Source organism: Centroberyx gerrardi, chromosome 11 (genome assembly GCF_048128805.1).
Source record: "Centroberyx gerrardi isolate f3 chromosome 11, fCenGer3.hap1.cur.20231027, whole genome shotgun sequence".
Classification (NCBI taxonomy): Eukaryota; Metazoa; Chordata; class Actinopteri; order Beryciformes; family Berycidae; genus Centroberyx; species Centroberyx gerrardi.
In genome coordinates this window covers 18,046-40,085 of record NC_136007.1, presented here as the reverse complement: position 1 = coordinate 40,085, position 22,040 = coordinate 18,046, and the positions used below count along the sequence as shown (strand labels likewise).

Sequence of the window (22,040 nt, the reverse complement as noted above, 5' to 3'; positions counted from 1 at the left end):
AAAAAAATAAAATATTTAAATACATATACGTAAAAAACAATATTGATGATCTGAAAGGGATTTATCCAAATAAACACATTTTCAATAACATATTTATTGTTTTAAGTCTCCACTGCTCACTCAGCTACAGTGTTTATTGCTCAGGTGCAGACTCATCATAAACTCCTCGGAATAAAGGATAGTACTTCTAATCATTTAGATCTACAGTATGCAAATCTGAATTTATTAAAGTGCAGTATTATTATTATTACTATTATTAATTTATTTTACCTCATTTTATTTTATTTTTGTCCTGTTTTATGGTGTTTGCTTTTAGTATGTTGTATGTTTTTATGTTATGTATTTTGAATATGTTATGTTGTATATGTTGTTATTGTTGAATAAAAAAAATACAAAAAAAAAAAAAAAAAAAAAAAAAAAGTGCAAGCTTGACTGCCAGCCCAGCCTGGTGAGGAAAGTCTTGTTTGCACAAAATGAAAATATGCATGTTCTGTGAATAACAGCCTATTTAACAAATGCAACAGTATCAATCCATGTTTGTTTGGTTTAGTATCATCTGCATGTTAGAGATGCAGATTCAGATTCAGATCACGTGATTGACGTGGCTCATATAAGGAAAAAAGAAATCACAAAAAACATACCACATAAAAACAAATAAACAGACATCAGGGTTAAAAACACACATAAGAGTAGAGGTAAAAGAGTAAAAGTGCAGGTGGCGACGTGTAGATATGACAGTGTTCATGTGACTCACTGACTGTTTGTGGATCTGCGGACCCAGATGACCTCTGACCTGCAGGCAGAAAGAGAGAGAGGAGCCAGACAGCGGAACCACACCGGGAGTCAAAAGGAAGTTCCCTGACCGGGAATCGAACCCGGGCCGCGGCGGTGAGAGCGCCGAATCCTAACCACTAGACCACCAGGGAGCCATATTGCTTCATGTAGTGAAAATAATATTTAAATAATAGTACCGCTCCTGTGTGCACAATATTTTAGGTCTTATTGCTATAGACACATGAATTACAGCAACATAATAACGAATCCAAATCAACCCATCCAGTATCAACAACCATTTCCCCATTGTTCAGCTTCCGGTTTCTGCAGCTAACTGAGCTCGTCCAGTGATCCTGTCCGTCTGATACTGACGGATTTGAGGTGACTTTGAGGTCATTTCCCCTCCAACATGTCTGCTCGTTCAGTGGCTCCTGTTGTCTGGCCGTCAAGCTATTCAGCGTTTGCGTGTGAATGAAGGGTAAATGTATCCGTGTTTGGGACATTTTGAAATCCAAGTTATGTAAGAAGTGTCTGTGTTCAGTTAGCTGCAGTTTTCTGTTGTTTTCACCTAAATGTTCCTGTGTTCAACTTTACTAATGAATGTTTGTGAAGATTTTGGTACAATAATCTCCAACCGAGTATTGAACACAACCGAACTCAGCATACAGCAACAGAGCCATTTGTTTTGCTTTATATTGAGCCCTAGAGAACATGTACAGCGGGACCTCGTGGCGCAACGGTAGCGCGTCTGACTCCAGATCAGAAGGTTGCGTGTTCAAATCACGTCGGGGTCAAAGCTTTTATTTATTTTCTTCACATTTACACTGCATATCACGTTAGAAGATCCGAGTACGGCTGATCCAGGATCCGCTGGACCGGGTGGGTGCAGAGAACAGTCAAGTCACTATACTGTGATGTGACTATCTTCTGTCAATCTATGAACCAGTAATCCCTTAAAATACCCTTACATTTACATTCATTCACCCCTTAATTCATGCAAAAGTTATTAAAGGAGAAGACCCCATCAACACCTCCTTAAACTCCCCTTAATTTTCGACTCCTTACTTTATAATTTAATGTAAAATTCAGGGAGACAGGAACTTTCCATTAATAACTCATTAATAACCTGTAAACTGGCACAAAAGGCATGAAAAAATTACTGGTGTCTCTGTGAATCAACCCATGAATAAATCCCTTAAAAACCCATGATACTAACTTTACTTTTTAAAATCTGTTAGGCCTATTTTTTATAGATAATTAGCCTAATGTTTATATAATGAGACATTAAGGACATTTCAGGGATAAAATTAAGGGCTTTGGTTTCGTAGTAGTACTATCATCAATCTCTATGATGTTCAGTGTATTATTTGTGTTATAATTTACTCTTCTGTTGAACTCACTTTCCCTCAACCTGCCTCCTGCTTTTTCTTCAGTTAGTGATTTCCTTAATTTCCCAGAATGCCTTTCAACAACTCCCAGAGAACAGATGTGAATATATGTTGGTTCAACATAGAGGAACAAACCTCTATATACCCAAGCACACAGAGGTTTGTTCCTTTGTTCTAAGCTGGAGACTGAAGTCCTATAGGTATAGAGGTTCATTCCTTTACTGGAGTATTTTTGGTGTTTTATATGAAGGACATTGAATTTTCCTTGTGTATGAAATGTGCTATATAAAAATGTTTTGCCTTTTTGCCTTTTGTTGCTTTCTATCAAAGCTTTCTAGCCAACTACTTCATGAACACTGGGGCCTGTCTGACTGCAGCCGTGCTCCCCTACTGAAAACACCTCATGTCTTGCATTCTGGTCTCTCTCCTGCTCCTGCAGTGCATTCTGGTCTCTCTCCTGCTCCTGTGGGTGGAGAAACTGGTCTCTCTCCTCTTCTACGATGGATTTCTCCCTGTATGATTGTTGAACGTCTCTCGGTGCAAAATGGCGGCTCTAGAAAGAAGCCCTCGCTCTTTGATTCTGAGGGACTGACACCAAAACCTGACGTTTACCGCTGATGATTTTTATTTTTCTTTCAAATGGTTAAAGGTTTAGGTTTGTAGGTAAGGTAAGGTAAGGTAAAAGTAAGCTTGTAGGTTTGCCTCGCTTTCAGAATGAACACAACAATAAACTGCAGAACTTTATTCACATTACTGAACTGATCAAAGAAAAGGGTCAGAACATTATTAACTGTCAGTTTAGCTTTCACTATCAAACCTGAGACTGATCTGACTGTGGAACCAGGTGACTGAAAGCACCTTGATGTTTTCTTTAGACAACAGCAGATTGTTATTTAAGGCTGTGTCCCAAACCTTAGTGATGATTTCTGCACTATTATTGTCCAGAAATCATCATGATGACATGATGACATCAGCAGAAGGTAACATGAAAGGAGCCTACACTAACGAGTTACTTTAAATAAAGACTAACTTAGAAATGTAACAAGTTACTATTTAGGGCAAGTAACAAAGTAAAGTAACTAGTTAGTTTCAAAAGTAACTTTCCCCAACACTGCTCACAGGTGTGTGTTTATCAGATATTTTACAAAGGAAATGAGAAGTGGAACTAGCAGGTTTATAATTAACTTCACGCCCTCAGCATCCTCCAGCTTGTCTCGATGTGTTTCAGTCGTCCTTTAACAGAAAGACCCACATTCTGTCCGGCCTACTTCTGCTGCTTCTTGCGTTCGTCCTCCAGACAAAGCCCTGCACCCTTGGTCCACTTTCCTACGACTCTTTTAAAACGGCTCATTAGAAACAGCTCTATTTTTAGAGCTCCTAATATCTACAGCATGTCTATGGCAAGTAACACACACACACAGCAGTGAGGTGGACCAGGAGCAGAGACCATGGACTGATCCACAGCATCAGATCCAGTCAAACCAGCCAGAGAGTTTAGGCTTTAAGTGAAGAGCTTCATCCAAAACACTTCATGTCCTGCATGTGTTCATGTTGTTAACCCCCAGACATATTTCATGTTTGGGGTCAAATTGACCCCAGAAATTTAAACCTACAAAAAATGATTGTAATTGAAAGTGTTACACAAGTTTACACTTCAGAACATCAGCAGGTAACACATAGCAGGTAGTCAATAATGAAAAAAAAGTGAATTAGTCAAAACAGTCTTTAGAGCTGACAGGAGCTCACTGGCAGAACATCTTCAGGTGAGAGAAAACTCTATAAAAACTTGATAAAACTGAAACCAAACATAATAGGAGGTGCAAGTAATCCCATAGAATGTAAATAGGTTATATTTTGCTCATGTAGGCCTATGGAAGAATGACTGTAACTTTTGTTTTTTTTTGTTCTAGGTGTGAATATGAGATATCAAGTGTGGATTAATTTAAAAATGTTCTTGAATTAAAGAAATGACCCGAAATTCATCATTTTAAACTGAAACAGGGACTGACCATCTGGATGTAGGTTACTGTCTGTGTGCGCCATCTACTGTCTGATTGAGGAGGAGTTTGTTTCTATCTATCTATCTATCTATCTATCTACCTCCCTCCCTCCCTCCCTGGTTAAGTAAAAAACACCCTGGGATAAGGCCGTGGTAAAGTGTTTAATATCATGTATTACAGTTACAGAATTTTGTAATACACTACTTTTTTCAGTGAAAATTATATACGCGATCTTAAAGACTGCAGAAAATCAAGCTAAACTTTTTTTTTAAAATATTTTTATTTTATAAATTGTCTTTATTCAACAAATAAATAACAAAGCTGCATGTAGAAAGGATCATATGCTTGGAAATAGCTTCACACGCTTCCACATACAGAAACATTTCTATTTTTTCTCCGTTTAACGTTTTTTTTTTTCCCCAATATAAACGTCCATTTCATGCATGGCATCACTTTCATGAGAGAACTCTTTAACACTGCGACCAAAATGGCAAACCGCTGAAATGGAAATGTAGCTTTGTTAACTTGCACTGTTAAGTGTGAACATGGTAACACAGCAGGGAGGTAGAGCCGAGCAGACAGACACAGCAGGGAGCAGACCCTCTCCTGGCTCAGGTTCCCATCCAAACCAGGGACTTGGGACTTCTGGATTACCGGAGAATGAAATCTAAGCATCTGCTCATGATGTTAGCTGTGTCTGCTTTTACATATTTAGCTGCCTGTGTAGCCAACAGCTTGCAAAATGTAAGAACTGATCATTCTGAAACACTGAAAGACTGTTTGGTACTGGGGAGGGAACGATATGTTTCTCCACTGATACGATTCGATACGTGATCTGAGGTTCAGGATTCAATACAACCAGGATACGATGTAATAAATTAAAGTTCAGTGACAGCAAAGTCTGACTGTGCAGAATTCTGTTTATTTCTGAGACACAAATATTTCTAGCGATGCCATTGGCTGCTAGAATGTAAACAACAATTTCAAAATGTCATTACAAAGTGACAATAATATAATTTGGATGGAGAGCTTGTGAAACTGTGATGGTCAAGAGTCTCATTAGTGATTACTACAGCAGAATAACATGGAGCTGATATCACCATTCATGTTCCTGACAGCAGAATAACATGGAGCTGATATCACCATTCATGTTCCTGACAGCAGAATAACATGGAGCTGATATCACCATTCATGTTCCTGACAGCAGAATAACATGGAGCTGATATCACCATTCATGTTCCTGCCCCACGATACTTATTGTCACATTTTTTATTTTTCATATCGTCCCATCCCCAGTTGGTACCGGTGTGTTTGTAGCGCTCACAGGCGTAAAGAGCGCTATGCTAGCTGGTTAGAAACTTAAGATATAACTTATAAGCTGAAACCTGACCCCCCCCCCCGGAGAAGCCGAGTTAGCCGGTGGATTCGGTGCCGGTCTTGCGGATGCTGACCTTCTTGCGGGTGTTGTCGGTGCAGCGCTCCAGGATGAGCTCCGGACTGGGCCGGGGCGGGATGATGGGAGCTGGTTTCTTCAGCTCCCCTTCAGAGCTGGAGCCGGACTGCTCGGGGATGTTGTCTGAGGGTTAGAAACCACGTCAAATCAACACTAAGTGATGAGGTCCCATCTGTGTTCAGAGTGCTTTTTAAAGATGCTACGCATGTCATTTTAACATCAATTAATCATTACCGTATTCATTTTGAGACATTAATATAATTACTGTTAACAAATGAGACCATCAGTGAGCAGCCTGTCAGCCTCTATCAGCCTCTACTCTCCATCCTCCATTGTTTCTGCACCTGGTGGATTTGGAGGGAAATCTGCTGGATTGCAGGAAGCAACGAGGCTTATGGGAAATGTAGTCTTAATGTGGAGAAACACTAGAACTAACAATACTACATGGTGTGAGATAGAGGAGACCAATCAGCTCCACCATGGTCTCATTGGTTTACAGTCATTAGACCAAGGCAGCAACTTTAATTTGACATATTGATGATGTTTAAAATGCTACATGAAGCACCTTTACGATAGTATTTAAATTTTTACATTACACAGAGAAAATCCAACATAACCATTTAAGATAAGGTAAGGTAAGATAAGATAAGATAAGATAAGATAAGATAGAGCTGGTGGAGTTTACATTTACATTTTAGGTATTTAGCTGACGCTCTTATCCATAGAAATTAAAATGAGTGCAACAGTAGAAAAAGCTTTGACCATCACACAGGCGTCCTGCTGAAGCGACTACAGCGGTCTGAGCCAGACTGACACCTAGTGCAACATGTTAACATGACCAGACTTCCATACCTTGGTTCTTCCTCTCCTGCAGCGGGGACTTGGCGGGGGCGGCGCCGCTCCTCTTGGCCTCGGCGAGCCGGCCGCCCTTCTGCTGCAGGAAGCGGCGGCTGTTCCTGCGGTACGAGTCCTGGCTGAGCCGCTGCCGCGCCCGGCTGTGGATGCTGTGGGCGTTACGGATGGTGGACCTGAGACCGGAGAGGACACACACACACACACACACACACACACACACACACACACACACACAGCGCTGCAGTGGTAAGTTTATTATTATTAATATTAATATTATTTTGACTGATAATCGGTCACATTTTCATGTAAATAACTGTTTACTACTGTCTAGCACCGACTGCTCTAACTCAACAGTGATCCAACATATCTCCAGTTCATAAATCTTCTCCTCTGTCTGTTCTAAACAGCCGGTGTCTGGTCGCTCTTTCCTGGGAAAAATCCTCTGCCGCACAGGAAGTGATGCGTTTTGCATTTCCGTTTTGTTTGGAATCAACAGAAGAAGAAGAACTGGGTAGTTAGCATGAGCAGTGATAGCCGCCATGGCTGAATAGACAGAGAAAAGAGAAACTCAAACTGCAGCAACAGAAAATCCAAGCTCCGCCCACACTGTTTGATTGACAGGTGATCTGTGGGAAGAGCAGTGCAGAAACACCTCAGTGAGGCTGAGGGACAAAGATGGAGACTAAATAGAGTTTTTAAAAATATATATTTTGAGGATTACCACTTTAATGTATTCTTTCTAAAAAAAAATCTAATTCTTAAAAAAGATAGTGTTTAGGCTAATAGGTGGTTTTACTGTAAATAGAGCACATACCCAGAGAGTACGTGCACACTGCTGACAGCAGAGACAGGAAGTGAAATCACACCATGAGGCAACAGAGGGAAACAGAGAGACAGGAACTTCTGCTTTGTCTGAAGTGAAGCTTTTCTCAACATTGGATTGCCCACAAGGGAACTAACTTCAAACTTGTTTCACTTCGAAGCAAGATGTTCAACATTTAGGAAATAAATTAAATAAATAGAAAATGTGACGTCCTCTCTTTCAATATGACTGCTGGCATGAAGGTGACGCACATTATGAGTTATTCTGTTGTATAATCTGTTTAGTTTCAGTTACTTTTGGATTACTTTGCTTGCAAAATCCATAAAATGTGCAGTTGATCTAACAGTTTATTCCTTTTAGGATTTGAGTGTGCATTATACCACATTACATACTATGTTAGGAATTTGTTTCTTTGCTTATCCCTCACACACACACACACACACACATACATTTGAAGTCTTGCTCAAGGACTCTCCGGCAGGGAGTGGACGTGTGAAATTATGTTTGTGTCTTTCATCTCATAACCGACATCCAGAGCCTGCCTGTTTTTTTATTCTGAGCATAATGGATTAGATTTGCTACCTTTCTCCATCAGATTACTGTAATCCCTTGACAGTGGGACAGCAGGCCGGTGTAGTGAGCGGGGGGGGGGGGGGGGGGGGGGGGGGGGCGCTCTTTAATCAGCATTTCCCTGGAGTTATCAATATCATCACATATATTTGTATTGTCATGATCTGTAATGTGCTCTGCTGGCTCGTACCGGCGGGGCGGGGGCGTCTGTCTCTGCAGGCTGCTCCTCATCGGCTCGGCTGCGTCTCTCTTGCCGGCCTTCTGCAGGAACATGGAGGGGAAATGTCCCGTCTGCTCTCCTTTCCTGAGAGGAACAGCGTCAGTGTTTACAGCTCACTGTCAACGTTAGGTGTTCAGCTGCTCTACAGACTAATATGTGAGAGAGTAGAGTCATTTAACACAGTGCTGACTGACATGGGAGGAAGTCAAGGTGAATCATGTAATGCTTTGAGTTAGAAAGGTACAAGTGCAGTATACACTACTACTACTATTAATAATATTTACTACTACCACTACTTCTGTGTGTGTGTGTGTGTGTGTGTGTGTGTGTGTGTGTGTGTGTGTGTGTTAGGGCTGAACGATTTTGAAAAAAATATCTAATTGCGATTATTTTGATTGATATTGCAATTGCGATATGATTTGCGATATTAGAGGGAATGATCATTTTTACATCATTATTCTCATTTTCATTGAAAAACGTATTAAAATGATTATGGTGTGATTTTTGCGGGGATCTGTACCAAACAAAGATGTTTTCTTAAGTCTGTAGAATATGATGTGTAGGCCAGGACATCTCTGCAGCACGACAATATTTCATTTAAAACGGTATTTTGACACACATTTAACAAATATTGCGCCTCCTGCGATTTGAAAATTGCAGTAGGCCATATTGCGATTTCGATAAAATTTCGATTAATTGTTCAGCCCTAGAGTGTGTGTGTGTGTGTGTGTGTGTGTGTGTGTGTGTGTGTGTGTGTGTGTGTGTGTGTGTTCCGTACCTGACGACCCACCAGCCGTCCAGCAGCTTGTGAATGACCTCGATGGTTTCCCCCAGCTCCAGAGACATCTCATCCTCCTGCTCCCCCTTGTAGGCTCTGATGGTGACGTGCAGATCTCCTGCAGGCGGACCGGCAGGGCGTCAGAGAGTCAAAACACACACAGCTTCACAACATTCATTTAGGAAAGAAGTTACTTGTAGTACGACTACTTCCACTGCTGCAGTTCTTATTTGGATATACTACTATATATCATAATAAACCCTATCTCTCTATATCATAATAAAAGTACTAACTGTAGACAGTAAATATTTGTGTTTTTGAGGTAATGTGGCTAAAATATGATTTAGAATATTATTCGTTTTTACAATTTTCCACTTTCTTTAGCCATTTTGACAATTGTTTTCTGTTTTTGTTTGTCTAGTTATGTCAAGACCTTTGCTCATAAAAATGCTTCATTATAGATTATTTAATTATATTTTTGCAACAAGGAACAACATGGTTTTCCTTTTCCTTATTTAGGATTTAGGATTTTATTAGGATCCCCATTAGCTGATGCAGAAGATAAGCTACTCTTCCACACAAAACATAAAAGCATGACAACAGATAAGACACTTAAAGACAAAACAACCAAATGATATTAAAATCATAAAGTATAACTAACAATATTCTTTCTCACAAACATATTACTATACATATTCTTCTTCATATACACGTATATTAATAAGGAATTTTGGAATGAAAATCTTCATTTATTGTCCCGAAGGAAATTCACCTTGCAAAACCAGCACAGCACCCAACAGTGGACAGTAAATAATAATCTTTATTTGTATAGCGCTTTTCAAAACAAAGTTACAATAAAAAATACAAATAACACATTTGTAGTTTAAAGACATTCACAGTTATCGGTTATCGGACATTAAAATGTAAAATACCATTCATGATCTTAGCAACACACAACTTGATTAGTGGGATTCTTCAGGACGCCTCACTCAGGAGTTTGTCTGAAGCATCTTTCCCTACAACAAAAACCGCAGTAGCTAACATTGCGATCTCAGTATTTATTTGAATGGTATGTGGGGAGACTTGCCTTCATAGTTGGGGTCTGCCTCCTCAGCCTCCTCCGGGCCGTCCAGAGGCTCCAGGTAGGAGGCAGGAACCCAGCCTCGTTTAGACTCACACTGGCAGAACCACCAACCTGCAGAGAGGAGCGGGATCAGCTCAGAACCGGACATCGGCCGCACGATGTTTACATTTCACATTCATATCTTTGGCATTTAGCTGACGCTCTGATCCGGGGCGACTCACAATGACTGCACCTGTGGAATAAGCCTCAAATCCTCCATCACCAACATGACAAGCAAGCAGTTGTAAAGAGGTCAAGGGTCAGAGCCTCAGCTTCCTGACAACAGATGTGATTTTCTGTCTGTAGAATGATCATGCATGATACAGAAGTACTGGGTAAAGAAATAAAACTCAAGCACGTCTTCAGTTTTTGAACAGGAGGAAGTGGGAGCGGAGCCTCTGACCCCGGCAGTGTTAGTGCCTTGCTCTCCACACTGAGCTTCACTGGGTCAGTAATGTGATGCAATGTAATGAGCAGTAATGAAACTGTGAGGAAATGCAGCTTCTCCTTCAACGGCTCGTCAGTGTGGAACTATCCGGGGCTGTAAGGCACAAAAGCATCCTGGGAAAATACTGTTGGTCATAGTTGCCCTTCTACATTGCTTCAGACTGTTGCCTGTGCTTCACTGTATGAAGATAATTGTACACCAGGAAGGTTTTCGGGCAACACAGATGGACAACACAATGAGGTAAAAAAAAAAAATGTACGGTCAAATGTTGCCCGGCAACAAGATGTATTTACAGCAATATTATGCAACATGTAGGCTCAGTCATATCAGTTTATTGGTCAAAGATGTTCTGCATGTGCACAGTTACTCATGCAGTCTTTAGTTACCAATCTGTCAGTACACAAGCCTTGGTAACAGCTGATTACAGTTTTTTCTGATTGCTTAGGCACTATCTTTGAAACTATAGGCTATTTTTGCAAAACTCTACACACTAACCACAAAACCTTACACCAAACCAGCAAAACATTATACATCTCTTGCAAAAGCAAACAATTCTCGCAAAACTCTTCAAACTCTTTTTAAAAAAATGTGTTTTTGCGTCAATACAGTACACACAAACCATCATTTGAATAAGCACACGAAGCACCAACTACGCACTGATAGTATAAATGAAAAACACTTGTGGCTTTTGCTCTTTCTGTGTGCAGGGCATAGCAGTTTGCAATACTGTAAAGTTTTGTCATACATGTAGTAAACACACATACACATACACAAATAAGGGGAAAAAGTTATTTTTTTTTTTTCTTACAGTAAGAAAAAAAAAAAATAACTTTTTCCCCTTATTTGTATTGATAGTGTGTTATGTTTGGAATACACATCCATACTTTACACATTTGGATACCTGTGTGTATGTGTGTGTGTAGTTGGTGCTTCGTGTGCTTATTCAAATGATGGTTTGTGTGTACTGTACTGACGCAAAAACACAATTTTTTAAAAGAGTTTGAAGAGTTTTGCCAGAATTGTTTGCTTTTGCAAGAGATGTATAATGTTTTGCTGGTTTGGTGTAAGGTTTTGTGGTTAGTGTGTAGAGTTTTGCAAAAATAGCCTATAGTTTCAAAGATAGTGCCTAAGCAATCAGGTAAGCAAACAACTGTAAAAGCCATAATACACTTGATTATGGCTTGACGCTTTTTACGAGGATTATTGGTACTTCAGTAATGCAGAAGGTACAAGCCACACCCTCTTACCTTACATCACTGCTGTACCCATAATCCAAGTAAGGGACACTATCTGAGGTGCTGGTGCTGTAATGCTGAGTCGGCTGCTTGGGTTGGCTGGACTGTCCCCCACATTAGCTTTACCCGAAATGTTTCCCTGCTTGAGCCACTGCAGTTATTCTCCACTGTTATAATTAGACATAATGACATAATGTCTTGAAGAAAATACCGTAAGTCGTACTTGTCTGTTTCCTTCCTGCTGTTCCTCATGCATCACGGTCTAAAGCATCAGTTCCAACACTATGAACTATTGGGTAATACTGTTCTGCATTATTATAGAGGGATGTAAGGAAGAAACATATCAAAAATGCTGTTGGTTATAGCTGTTATAGCTGTCATGATCCCTGCCTAGCCCTTGTGTTTTCCTTGTGTTTGTGTGTGGTCTCCCCTCGTTCTCCTGGCTCCCGGCTCAAGCTCTTCCTGCACACCTGCATGTAATCTGCTCGTCTCCAGTCTGCTCACCTGCTTCCCATCAGCTCAGCAGCCCACAGTATATTATCCCCGGCTTGGCCATCCACTCACCGCCGGATCGTACATGCTGTTCATGCAAAGACTCAGCTACCGTGCCGCCTGCCAGCCAGACGCCAGCCTCCTGTCTCCAGCCCTCCTGCCTCCCTCATCGGATCAGTTCAGCTCTTTGGACCCCGCTCTACCTCGCTCTCCTCAGCACCTTCCCTGTCCTGCCTTGGCCCAGCTTCGCGCCTTATCCTCAGCTCCAGGTTTCCAGCTACCCGCCCCGAGCCCTCGCCCCAGCTTCCAGCTTCCAGCTCTGTAAATAAACTGTCTTTGAACTGTACTCGCTGCCTCCTGTCTGTGTCTCGCACTTGGGTTCACTTGCCCAGCCGTAACACCTTTTGTTCCCAATGCATCACGGTCTAAAAGAGTCTGTTTGAAATGAAGTACTGAGTATTTCTTCTCAACATTGGGACAATTCCCCATGATTATAGTTGGATGTATGAGTTACATTATGTATTTTGAAGAAATATATGGTTGGTCATGGTTGTTTTCAGGTATTCCCAGGGAAGTTTGTGCAATATTAAGGTGTTCACTTCTTCTTACCATTGGGACTTTTCTCCACAATCTCCACCAGGTCCCCGGTGTGCAGATTGATCTCGTGTTTGGAAGTCTTGTCGAAGTCGGCGATCACTCTGTAGCTGTCCAGTATGATGGGGCTGGAAATCTCTGAGGAGGATGACGGGAAAAATAATATGTGTGAAGGCCAGGATACTGAAGAGCACTTCCTAAAATTAATTGCTGGCATGAAAATAAAATTCACTATGGATTGTGGTTGAAGTTATTTGCTAGCCAAAGAATTTTACGACACATGGATGACATAATCAGATGTATATTTGAAAAATCAAGCAAACGAGCAATGAATGTACAAAAAACATCTTTTCTTAAGTGGACATGTTGGAATAAAATCCCTCAGTTATAACCAACAGCTTTAAGTTTAAAAGGCTGCAATACACAGCAACACTTAGAGGCAATGGAGTTATAAGAGCAATAAAATCAACGTTTCTTCCATCCTACTTTCATCACTCCTTATTTTGTCATTTACCTGCAATTTTCCCCATCTCCATCCCTTAAAAATCTACCTTTCATCATTCTAGTGTAGCATGGTGTGAACTAGCTGATTCACAAGTCTGAGCATGTCGTAGAACAGGAATCAACTTTCCCATCAGCTGAAGAAGAAAGTAGAAAACAGTTTAAAATAGATCTTACCGGATGCGTTGCCTCTGGACTTCTCCCTGGACACCACAAACGTCTCATTCCTTTTCAGTCTAAAGAGGAAACGATGATATGATGTTATGATTCACACACATCAACTCCAAATGACAAAATGCACGTAACAAATGTACAGAAGGTTAGAAACATGGGAAACTTTTCTAAGATTACTTTTAATTTAGTCAGAGAGCACCAAAGTTTTAGGTGCTGATTGGAGGCTGAACAGCACTGACACCGACGCTTTAACAACCTGTCCCATGCTAAACAATGTTTGAAAGATTCATTCTATTTTGGTGGATGTGTTTTATTTTGATATTCAGGAAGCCTATTTATTCACTTCAACTCAACTGATAGAAACGCACCTCATTCGTATTTTATTTTTTGCAACATTTCAAAAAGTTCCATAAAATTTGCATGAGTTGGATGGAAACAAAGAGTCATACCAGCTCAGCAGTTGGCACATGAACTATGAACTTGTTTTTTGTCGTTGTTGTTTTTCATTTACTTATGTGGAGAAGCAGTGCTGAACATGTATAAGTTTGCTTTTTATCAATAACGCCCCTCCAGACTTGCACAAAGTCACACCTGCTAACCCAACCTGTCACTCGCCTATCTTTCCTCACAGTCTCCACTGAAACTCTCTGATAAACCGGCAGGATGGAAAGGTGTGTTGTACTGACGGGTTCGGGGCGGGCGGGTTCTCGTCCTCCGGTCGCACCCTGAAGAAGCTGCAGACCAGTTTGCAGCGGGAGATGTGAGGCGGCAGGTTGATGAGGGAGTGGCAATACTCTGCCAAGGTGCTCTGCCTCGTCTCTGTGGACTTCTGGCTGTCCACCCACCTGGGAGCTGAGGAGGGGGAGGAGGGGCAGGAGGGGGAGGAAGGGCAGGAGGGGGAGGAGGGGGAGGAGGGAGAGGAGGGGCAGGAGGGGGAGGAGGGGCAGGAGGGGCAGGAGAGGGAGGAGGGGGAGGAGGGGGAGGAGAGGCAGGAGGGGCAGGAGGGGGAGGACGGGGAGGAGGGGGAGGAGGGGCAGGAGAGGGAGGAGGGGGAGGAGGGGGAGGAGGGGCGGGAGGGGCAGGAGGGGGAGGAGGGGCAGGAGGGGCAGGAGGGGGAGAGCAGAGCAGTTAACCCCTCACACCCTCACCTTCCCCTTAAATTCACCCTTAAAGGATAAGGCCGGTGTTTTTAAATGCATTTCTTACCGTCAACAAATCCTATGAAAATAACAAAATCAGCAATGATTTTGTTTTGCCAACAAGTCTCGTCCATGTAGCCGGTGCCCAGTGCAGCCTCATGTCCCAGCAGCCATAGAACTCCATTGTATTAAAAAAACTATTAAAAACTATTAAAAACACGTCCTCAAACAACTTAATAAGCCGGCTGTAAACACTTTGCGATCTCAGGAAAGTAGTTCCGTAGCACAGAAAATAGTCCCCGGCGTAATGAAGAATTTGTTCCCATTTGAATTTGATTTGGTAATAACTACAACAGTCTGACTTTTCATGGTAACAGTTAGTGATTTTTAAAAGTGAAACTATGTCTCTGTGAGCTGTATTTCAAGGTTTTTAGCTTACAATTGGAGCCAATGACTTCCGGGTTGACGGCTAAAAACGGAACGTGGGAAGTCAGAAAGTAACGGGAGGAGAGCAAACGCATTGTTGATTTTGTTATTTTCATCGGATTTGTTGACGGTAAGCAATGCATTAAAAAACACCGGCCTTATCCTTTAAGTAGCTTCAAAGTTCAAAGTTCCATACTGTACAACAATGTTTTATACATATTCTGTATCTGCTCGTTCCAACGCTTCATTGAAGCTACAGCTGCTGATATTGAGTGAAATAAAGACGCTGCACCATTACATCAAATGGAAAAATCTAGATGTTTGTGCATCATATTCTACACATTTCCTTATAATTATAATTCAGCCTGATGTGTTCGGTGTCTTTGGAAACCTAGAATTTAAAGTAAAGTTTTGTGGGTTTGAGCAAAGCTGCGGCTGCAAAACACGTGTTTGTAGTGGTGATCTCTTCCTTGTTGCACCCTAGTCTTTATAGTGAGTCAGTTTTACACAAATATTCAGATGCACTGCAGTTTGGGAAGTGCAGCATTCTTTGTTTCACTTTCCAGGGCAGTAAGTAAGATGTTTCCTGCCACAAGACACGAAATGACCAGAATAAACCTGCGGCGGTTGATAAGGCTGTTGATCAAAGCCAATGTCTCAACAGTTATTTCACCTGTGATTTCTGGCACTTTCCGGGGTAAAGATTCTGGTGTTGCAGGAGGAGGAGGCGGAGTGAGGTTCCTCATCGCTTCTCCTTCTCCACATTGCATCAAATATTTTGTAAGCAAACGTTTCACAAGGCGGAGTTCTGTTTTCACCGTAAACAACACCTTCGCTCTGAAGGACCGAGGAGGAACTGAGACTCTCTGGTGAAAACACACAACTATGCAACAAACTGCTCGTTTTGTGACACCTGTCATAAGGTGGTAAAGTCCCAGCAGCATGTTCGGACTGAGCTATTTTTTTATTTCTCTTGTCTCTGGAAACGTAGAAACACTCAAACGTCTCGTCTCGTCTTGTCTTGTTTTGTCCATGACTCACACCTGCCAAAAACTGATTAATAATTTCACCAATTTTCTCAATTGCTTCAATAAACGGAAAGAAAAAAGTGAAGTAGATTTACCATCTGGTTGACGATCCCAGGTGCTTCCTCAAAGAATATTGCAGCATGTATTTTTAACTGAAAGGTTGAAGCTGGTAAAGTCCTTCCATCGTCTTTATAATTTCTCTGATACTTCACCCACTGTTACCAGTAGAGTCTGGCATCACATATTCAAACTTGCATCGCTTTCCATTTCTCATAGAGTCATATTGAGTTTGACGCTCCATCAGCTCTGTAACATCTCATTATGTCTTTACACAAATATCACCAACACAAATTCATGTTTATCTATTGTCCTTGGTGAATAAACTGATTCTGCCTTTCTGCTAACAGTCATTTAGTTTGTTATAATGTTTTGTTGCAACAGACTTTACATGCACAAAACTTAAAAAGAAGGGAAGAAATACAATCTGTGCAGGAGAGCCACAGAAACCCAGAGGAGCTCATTGTTTTTAGCCCCAAAGAGAAAAAAAGAGGTGAGAAAAAAATCACCAGAGAGAGACAGGAAAACTCGAAACTCAAACAGAACTGTGTTTGAGTTTCTGTGTCTGGTGTGTGTGTGTGTGTGTGTGTGTGTGTGTGTGTGTGTTTTACCTGGTAATGAAGGGATGATTCTGTCTTTCTTTTCGATCTGACCAGCCTCGATGGGAAACATCTCCTTCAGGGTTTTCTGTGAGCAAAACACAACGTCTCTTAACACAGACTGACTTCACTCTGTTTTGTCTTAGTTTAGACTCAGGTTCAGTCTATTTACAGATACAATTAATGGGAAAACAAATGAAAAAAGAGAGAGGAAATACCAACTCTGTGTTTGAGACAAAGAAACCCCACTGAGCTTGTGAAGGCATCTCACCCCAAAGAACAGGAGGTGGATTCTCTATAGTTCCTTGCTCTACTGATCGAGTTATACAGTAGTAAGTATAAGTAACAGTTGTTTTGTATTGCAGAGGAACTCACATGGAAGGTGTGCATCTCAGGATACGTCCTGTAGATCAGCTTCTCAGAGAGGTCGCTCCATTTAGCCATCAGCATGTACACCTGTCCACAGGAACAGAGTCAGAACACCAACTGTTAGGTGCTGCAGTATGTGTGGCATCTTTTAAACATCTATATCACTGTCAAATATAATGTGATACCTTAGTACAGAGGAGTGACCAAGTCGACTTCGCTCGAGTCCCAAGTCAGTCTCAAGTCTCGAGTCAAGTCCCAAGTCTAAATGTAGATTACCAAGTCAAGTCCAAGTCATTAAAGTCAAGTCTCAAGTCTAAATGTAGATTACCAAGTCAAGTCCAAGTCAAGTTCATGTCATTAATGTCAAGTCTCAAGTCTAAATGTAGAACAGCAAGTCAAGTCAGAACAAATCAAGAGTCCAGTATCAATTTAATATCTTAAAGAAAACTAAATATCTAAGGCTTTTCAATGCAATATGGTTTTAATAGGATAAAAACTTGGTAAGAGCATCATGAGTTTGATTTCTATAATCAGTTTCAACTTCAATAAATTCAATCATTCCATACAAATTCAGAAAACAGAATTTAAATTCAGTCGTCCGCTGGAACAAATCTCATCACTTTCAATCTAAGTCATTTACACAAACACAAGATCTCAAGTCAAGACTTTAGAAACCTTTTCAAGTCATCAAAGTACAAGTCAGAGGCAAGTCCCAAGTCACCAGAACCCAAGTCAAGTCAAGTCTCAAGTCTTCTCTTCATGCATCAAGTCAAGTCTCAAGCTATTAAAATTGTCAAAATTTAAGACTCGAGTCCCCACCTCTGCCTTAGTATGATTACTATGATCTTGGTGGTCGATCGCCTCTCACTCCAGTAGTATTGTTAGTTCTAGTGTTTCTCCACATTAAGACTACATTTCCCATCAGCCCTGTTGCTTCCGATTTCAGATTTCCCTCCAGAGCCACCAGGTGGAGAAACAATGGAGGATGCAGAGTAGAGGCTGATAGGCTTGTGAATTGTCTTTGTTTTTTTTGTTTTTTTCTTACAGTAATTGAACTCAAAATGAATGTGTTGATAACTATTGATATTAAAATACTACATATAGCACCTTTAAGTAAGCTAAGTAAATGAACAGGTTAAGTAATGTGAGGACTTTACCATGAGAATCTTCATCAAATATTTAACTCTGCTTCCTTGTTCCCAGATTCAAATTTACACTGTAGCCTATACATTTGTATTAAATGAGGTAGGCCTGTAGTTATTCTCTTCACTATTGGATTATAATTGTTTGTCAACTGGCCTTGTATACAGTCAAATTCAGACTCCATTCAATAACTTTCCAGGTCAGTTGTCAAGCTTTTTTTTTCCTGTGCCAGTTTCATGTAATTCCAAAATATTCCTTTAACGTTGACAGAAATTACATTTTTCTTTAAAGCTGATATGTATATGATATTCTTGTTAATATATCACACTAATTGGTTGTATAGTGAAACCGTCTGACGCTCACAGACTTCCAAACATTTGATTTATGATTCAAGCGTGTTCCTGATCATGAAAACATCAATCAACAATCAGAAGTCACCCAAGGACTTCAAGCACATTTACAAACAAAAAGTCTGACAACACACCGACTTGAGACAAGAACAACTAAATCCACTCATTTCAAACACTTAGATGTCTGATTCAAGCATGTCTCTAATCTTGAAAATGCCCAGTCTAAATTTCCCCAAAGATTTCAAGCCCCTTTTGCAGAATAACTGAAATATTTGAGTCTTACATAGTGCTGACTGGGGAAGAATCGCTTCTCGAAGCCCAGCAGCTCCACATGCCTGACGTACGTCTCCATGTTCAGACCGGACCGGACAGCAGATGAGAAGAAGGAATCGAATCCACTGAGCAGCAAGGCAGCAGGGGGCTTATATAGTGTGTGTGTGTGTGTGTGTGTGTGTGTGTGTGTGTGTGTGTCACCAGCCGACCACAAGGCGTAGTTCCTCTTTACACCTTTGAAGCTCATGTAGCTCACTGTCCACTGAGAAACAGATACCAGGAAATAAACTTATTTTTCAGTCAGTAATTTTACTTTCACTTAAGTCTGTTTCTCCTGGAGTTTTGTCCTTCACTCCATTTTCAATCCATCCATCACAGAACAGATTGTGTCTCAGATTGTGTCTCCATCAGCAGCAGAAACTGGATCAACGTAAACTGACAAACTTTATTTTGTAATTTCTAATGTTTCCAGTGACAAGAATCTAGTTTGAACTCTGACCTCTCTCCTTTTAGAACCACATGGAAAAGATTCCTAAAGAGGAACTCAGGAACTTTTACTCTGAAAACATTTCGAATCAGACACTTTTTACTTTTACTGAAGTAGATTTTTACTTTTACTTGTACTGCAGTAAAATATCAGCAAAGTAGGATATTCTAGTACTCTTTCCACTACTGTATAGCAGTAGTAGTACTAGTATAGTAGTAGGCTAGTATTGTCGGCAAAACCAACCATCTCCAACATGTAAATCAGTAAACAGTCAAACCTCCATAAAATCTAGTAAATACTGAATTCCCCCTGAAATGTTCCTCATTTGTCTCATGGGGATTCCCGGCTCGTGATTTCATCCTGGAGACACAGACTTCAACACAGCGCAATATTTATTTACCACATTATTTTTCTAGCAGCCCCCTCTATTCCACAGATGTGTGTGGTTTCACTGGGGCTTTCAGCTAAACTTTCAAAAACTTTTGCAACGTGAAAAGAGGAACAAAAAGTGTGGAAACACAATCAAACAGCCCACTGATACTAACTTCCTCCCTTCAACCGTAAATCACTGTTGAACAGTAACTAGCCACATAACAAGCTATTTTTGTTTGTTTTCATTCAAAGCTGTGTGTGTGGTGTCATGAACCAAAAACACTCTCAATCCATTTCTCCACGTTCATTTTCCAGCATCTCTCTGAGCCTTACCAAGAACAGGCCGTTTCTGTCGCCGTGTCTTTAAGGCTCATTAATATTAACGACCCCTCTGTTCCGATTGGCTAACCGTTTCGAGAGTGAAACGTGAGACGCCGCGGCCCGGCGGCTACAGGTAGGGAAAACTCTCCGGTAATAAACAATGACGACCGCTCGACCGCTTTGAAAAAAACACTTTGTTAGTCTATTATTTATTACAGAAATGATAATGAGCGAACCTTTGTGACGCCACAAAGTTACGGAAGTCCAAACGGCTCGTTTAGAGGCTCGCTTTTCTAATATGGATTGTGTGGATTTAGTTTTGATACTTTCACCATGTTTAGATAGACCATCCAACTCCTTTATCATCAGAGAGGAGAGGGAGTCCTGCTTTACATGATGTGGGACCTTTAATATTTTCAGTGAATTGTAAGTGAAGTCGTCCAACTCCACTTTGATAACTGGGATAACTGATGACGACACTGAGATAGTTTTGCTAGTTTTAAAAAAGTTCACTTAAACGGCAATATGACAAAGACACAACCTCGCAACAAAAAAGAAGCTCTTGAAGCACAAACGTTTTAAGAAAAAAAGATAGTGTAATTTCTTGAAGCAGCAGACTGATCTAGATGAGATTAAATGACTTCAAATAATCTTTATGAATCACTAGCAAAGTGTGTCATGTTTTGCAGTGACGGCTCTGATATTTGGAGAAAACAGATGAGTTAACTTCCTTCCACAGAGTCACATTACTGTCACTGAGGAGCAGCTGATGAATCATCAGGCTGATGACATCCAAACACACAGATCAGCCTGGTGTGTGTGTGTGTGTGTGTGTCCTGTTTAATCCTGTGTAAACAGACAATAAATAGATAATCATAGAATATCATAATATCAGCTATCAGTGAAACATTTCATTTACAACATCCATCATTGTAGTAAGCCTAAATAGTCAAGGTATTGATACAAAAAGTGCAATAAAAATAATGAATACATATTTTGTTCCTCAAATCAACAAGTGTAATCATCACAATATCTAGTGAAATAATGGGGATAATCATTTGAGCCGTAGTCGTGGTGCAAACAGCACAGATCCTCTTCATCCCGGTCTTGGCCAGCGGCGGCAGCATTTTCAACAAGCTGCAGTTTACCAGACAATAGAACATATTCCCAAACTTTTTTATATCGTTTTAATGAGATTTAAGATTTGTGGAACCCCAGCTGAGAAGATCCGTGTTGTTAAACATGACTTGGCAGAGAATTATATAACTGTAGGAGGCCTATATACTGTAGGTGATACCAGCAGGGTGGAGAGTGAAACCTATGAACAAAATAGTCCTTATTGCCTAGTGAAACCTAGTGAAATAATAGAAATGAAATAAAACGATTGTTAATTTTGCTGGGGATCCTCTGAAATTCGGTCCGTTCCCCACTTTGGGAAGCAACGGGACAGGTGCCTGAGCAGTGAGCAGGGTGCAGGGATAATCCCTTTGGAATGGGACGTAACCAGAATTTCTGTTGGGTTTGCGGTGAAAAGGGGAGTTTCCGAGGCGCGCCTGAACGCAACCCGTTCAGACAGTCTGCTCCAGGCCGTTTGCATCTGCACTGTGTTTTGGTGGCGTGTTGCAGCGCGCGAGGGGGCTGCATTTTCAACCGTTACAGGATTATATTCTTTTCTAAGCAACGGAACCGCGGCAATTGCAAGTTTTGCGGAACTGTCAGGTAAACAGCTCAAATCTGCAGCTCAGTTTTCATTCGACGCGGTTAGCTGTTTATCAAATGTCCGCGTGCTATGCTAACGTTACGTAGCTTGGGAGGCTAACGCAGATTTAGCAAGTTCACAGCCTTGAAAATCGGCTAGGATGTTTGCTGTGAACAACACCCACAACGTAACTGCACCGTGCATTATCCCGCACTAAAGAAAATGTCTTACAACTGTCTCATTCCGGACTTTAACACAAAAGTTGTTATTCCGTGCAGCGGCCATTTTGGTGTAGAATGTAAACATGTAGAGAAGCACCGGCGCAGAGGAATGCTGCATTCAAGTCCTG

General features: G+C 41.0%; 1 protein-coding gene and 2 non-coding genes across 3 annotated transcripts; 1 reads left to right on the top strand and 2 right to left on the bottom strand.

The window, feature by feature from the left end:
- Window positions 1-854: 854 nt before the first annotated feature.
- On the bottom strand, window positions 855-926 carry trnae-cuc (transfer RNA glutamic acid (anticodon CUC)). The gene has a single exon. It is a non-coding gene; the product is annotated as a tRNA-Glu (tRNA).
- Window positions 927-1,496: 570 nt separating this feature from the next.
- Window positions 1,497-1,568, top strand: trnaw-cca (transfer RNA tryptophan (anticodon CCA)). Its single transcript has one exon. It is a non-coding gene; the product is annotated as a tRNA-Trp (tRNA).
- A 2,894-nt stretch (window positions 1,569-4,462) lies between these two features.
- LOC139933532 (neutrophil cytosolic factor 1) lies at window positions 4,463-18,906 on the bottom strand. The gene is made up of 11 exons (XM_071927640.2): window positions 18,823-18,906; window positions 17,053-17,133; window positions 16,690-16,765; window positions 14,115-14,280; window positions 13,432-13,490; window positions 12,769-12,891; window positions 9,949-10,056; window positions 8,862-8,979; window positions 8,054-8,167; window positions 6,468-6,643; window positions 4,463-5,738 (listed from the first exon to the last, which is right to left on the bottom strand). Exons 1-11 carry the CDS (start codon window positions 18,889-18,891, stop codon window positions 5,575-5,577), a joined length of 1,254 nt encoding a protein of 417 aa, XP_071783741.1. The 5' UTR covers window positions 18,892-18,906; the 3' UTR covers window positions 4,463-5,574.
- Window positions 18,907-22,040: the final 3,134 nt, after the last annotated feature.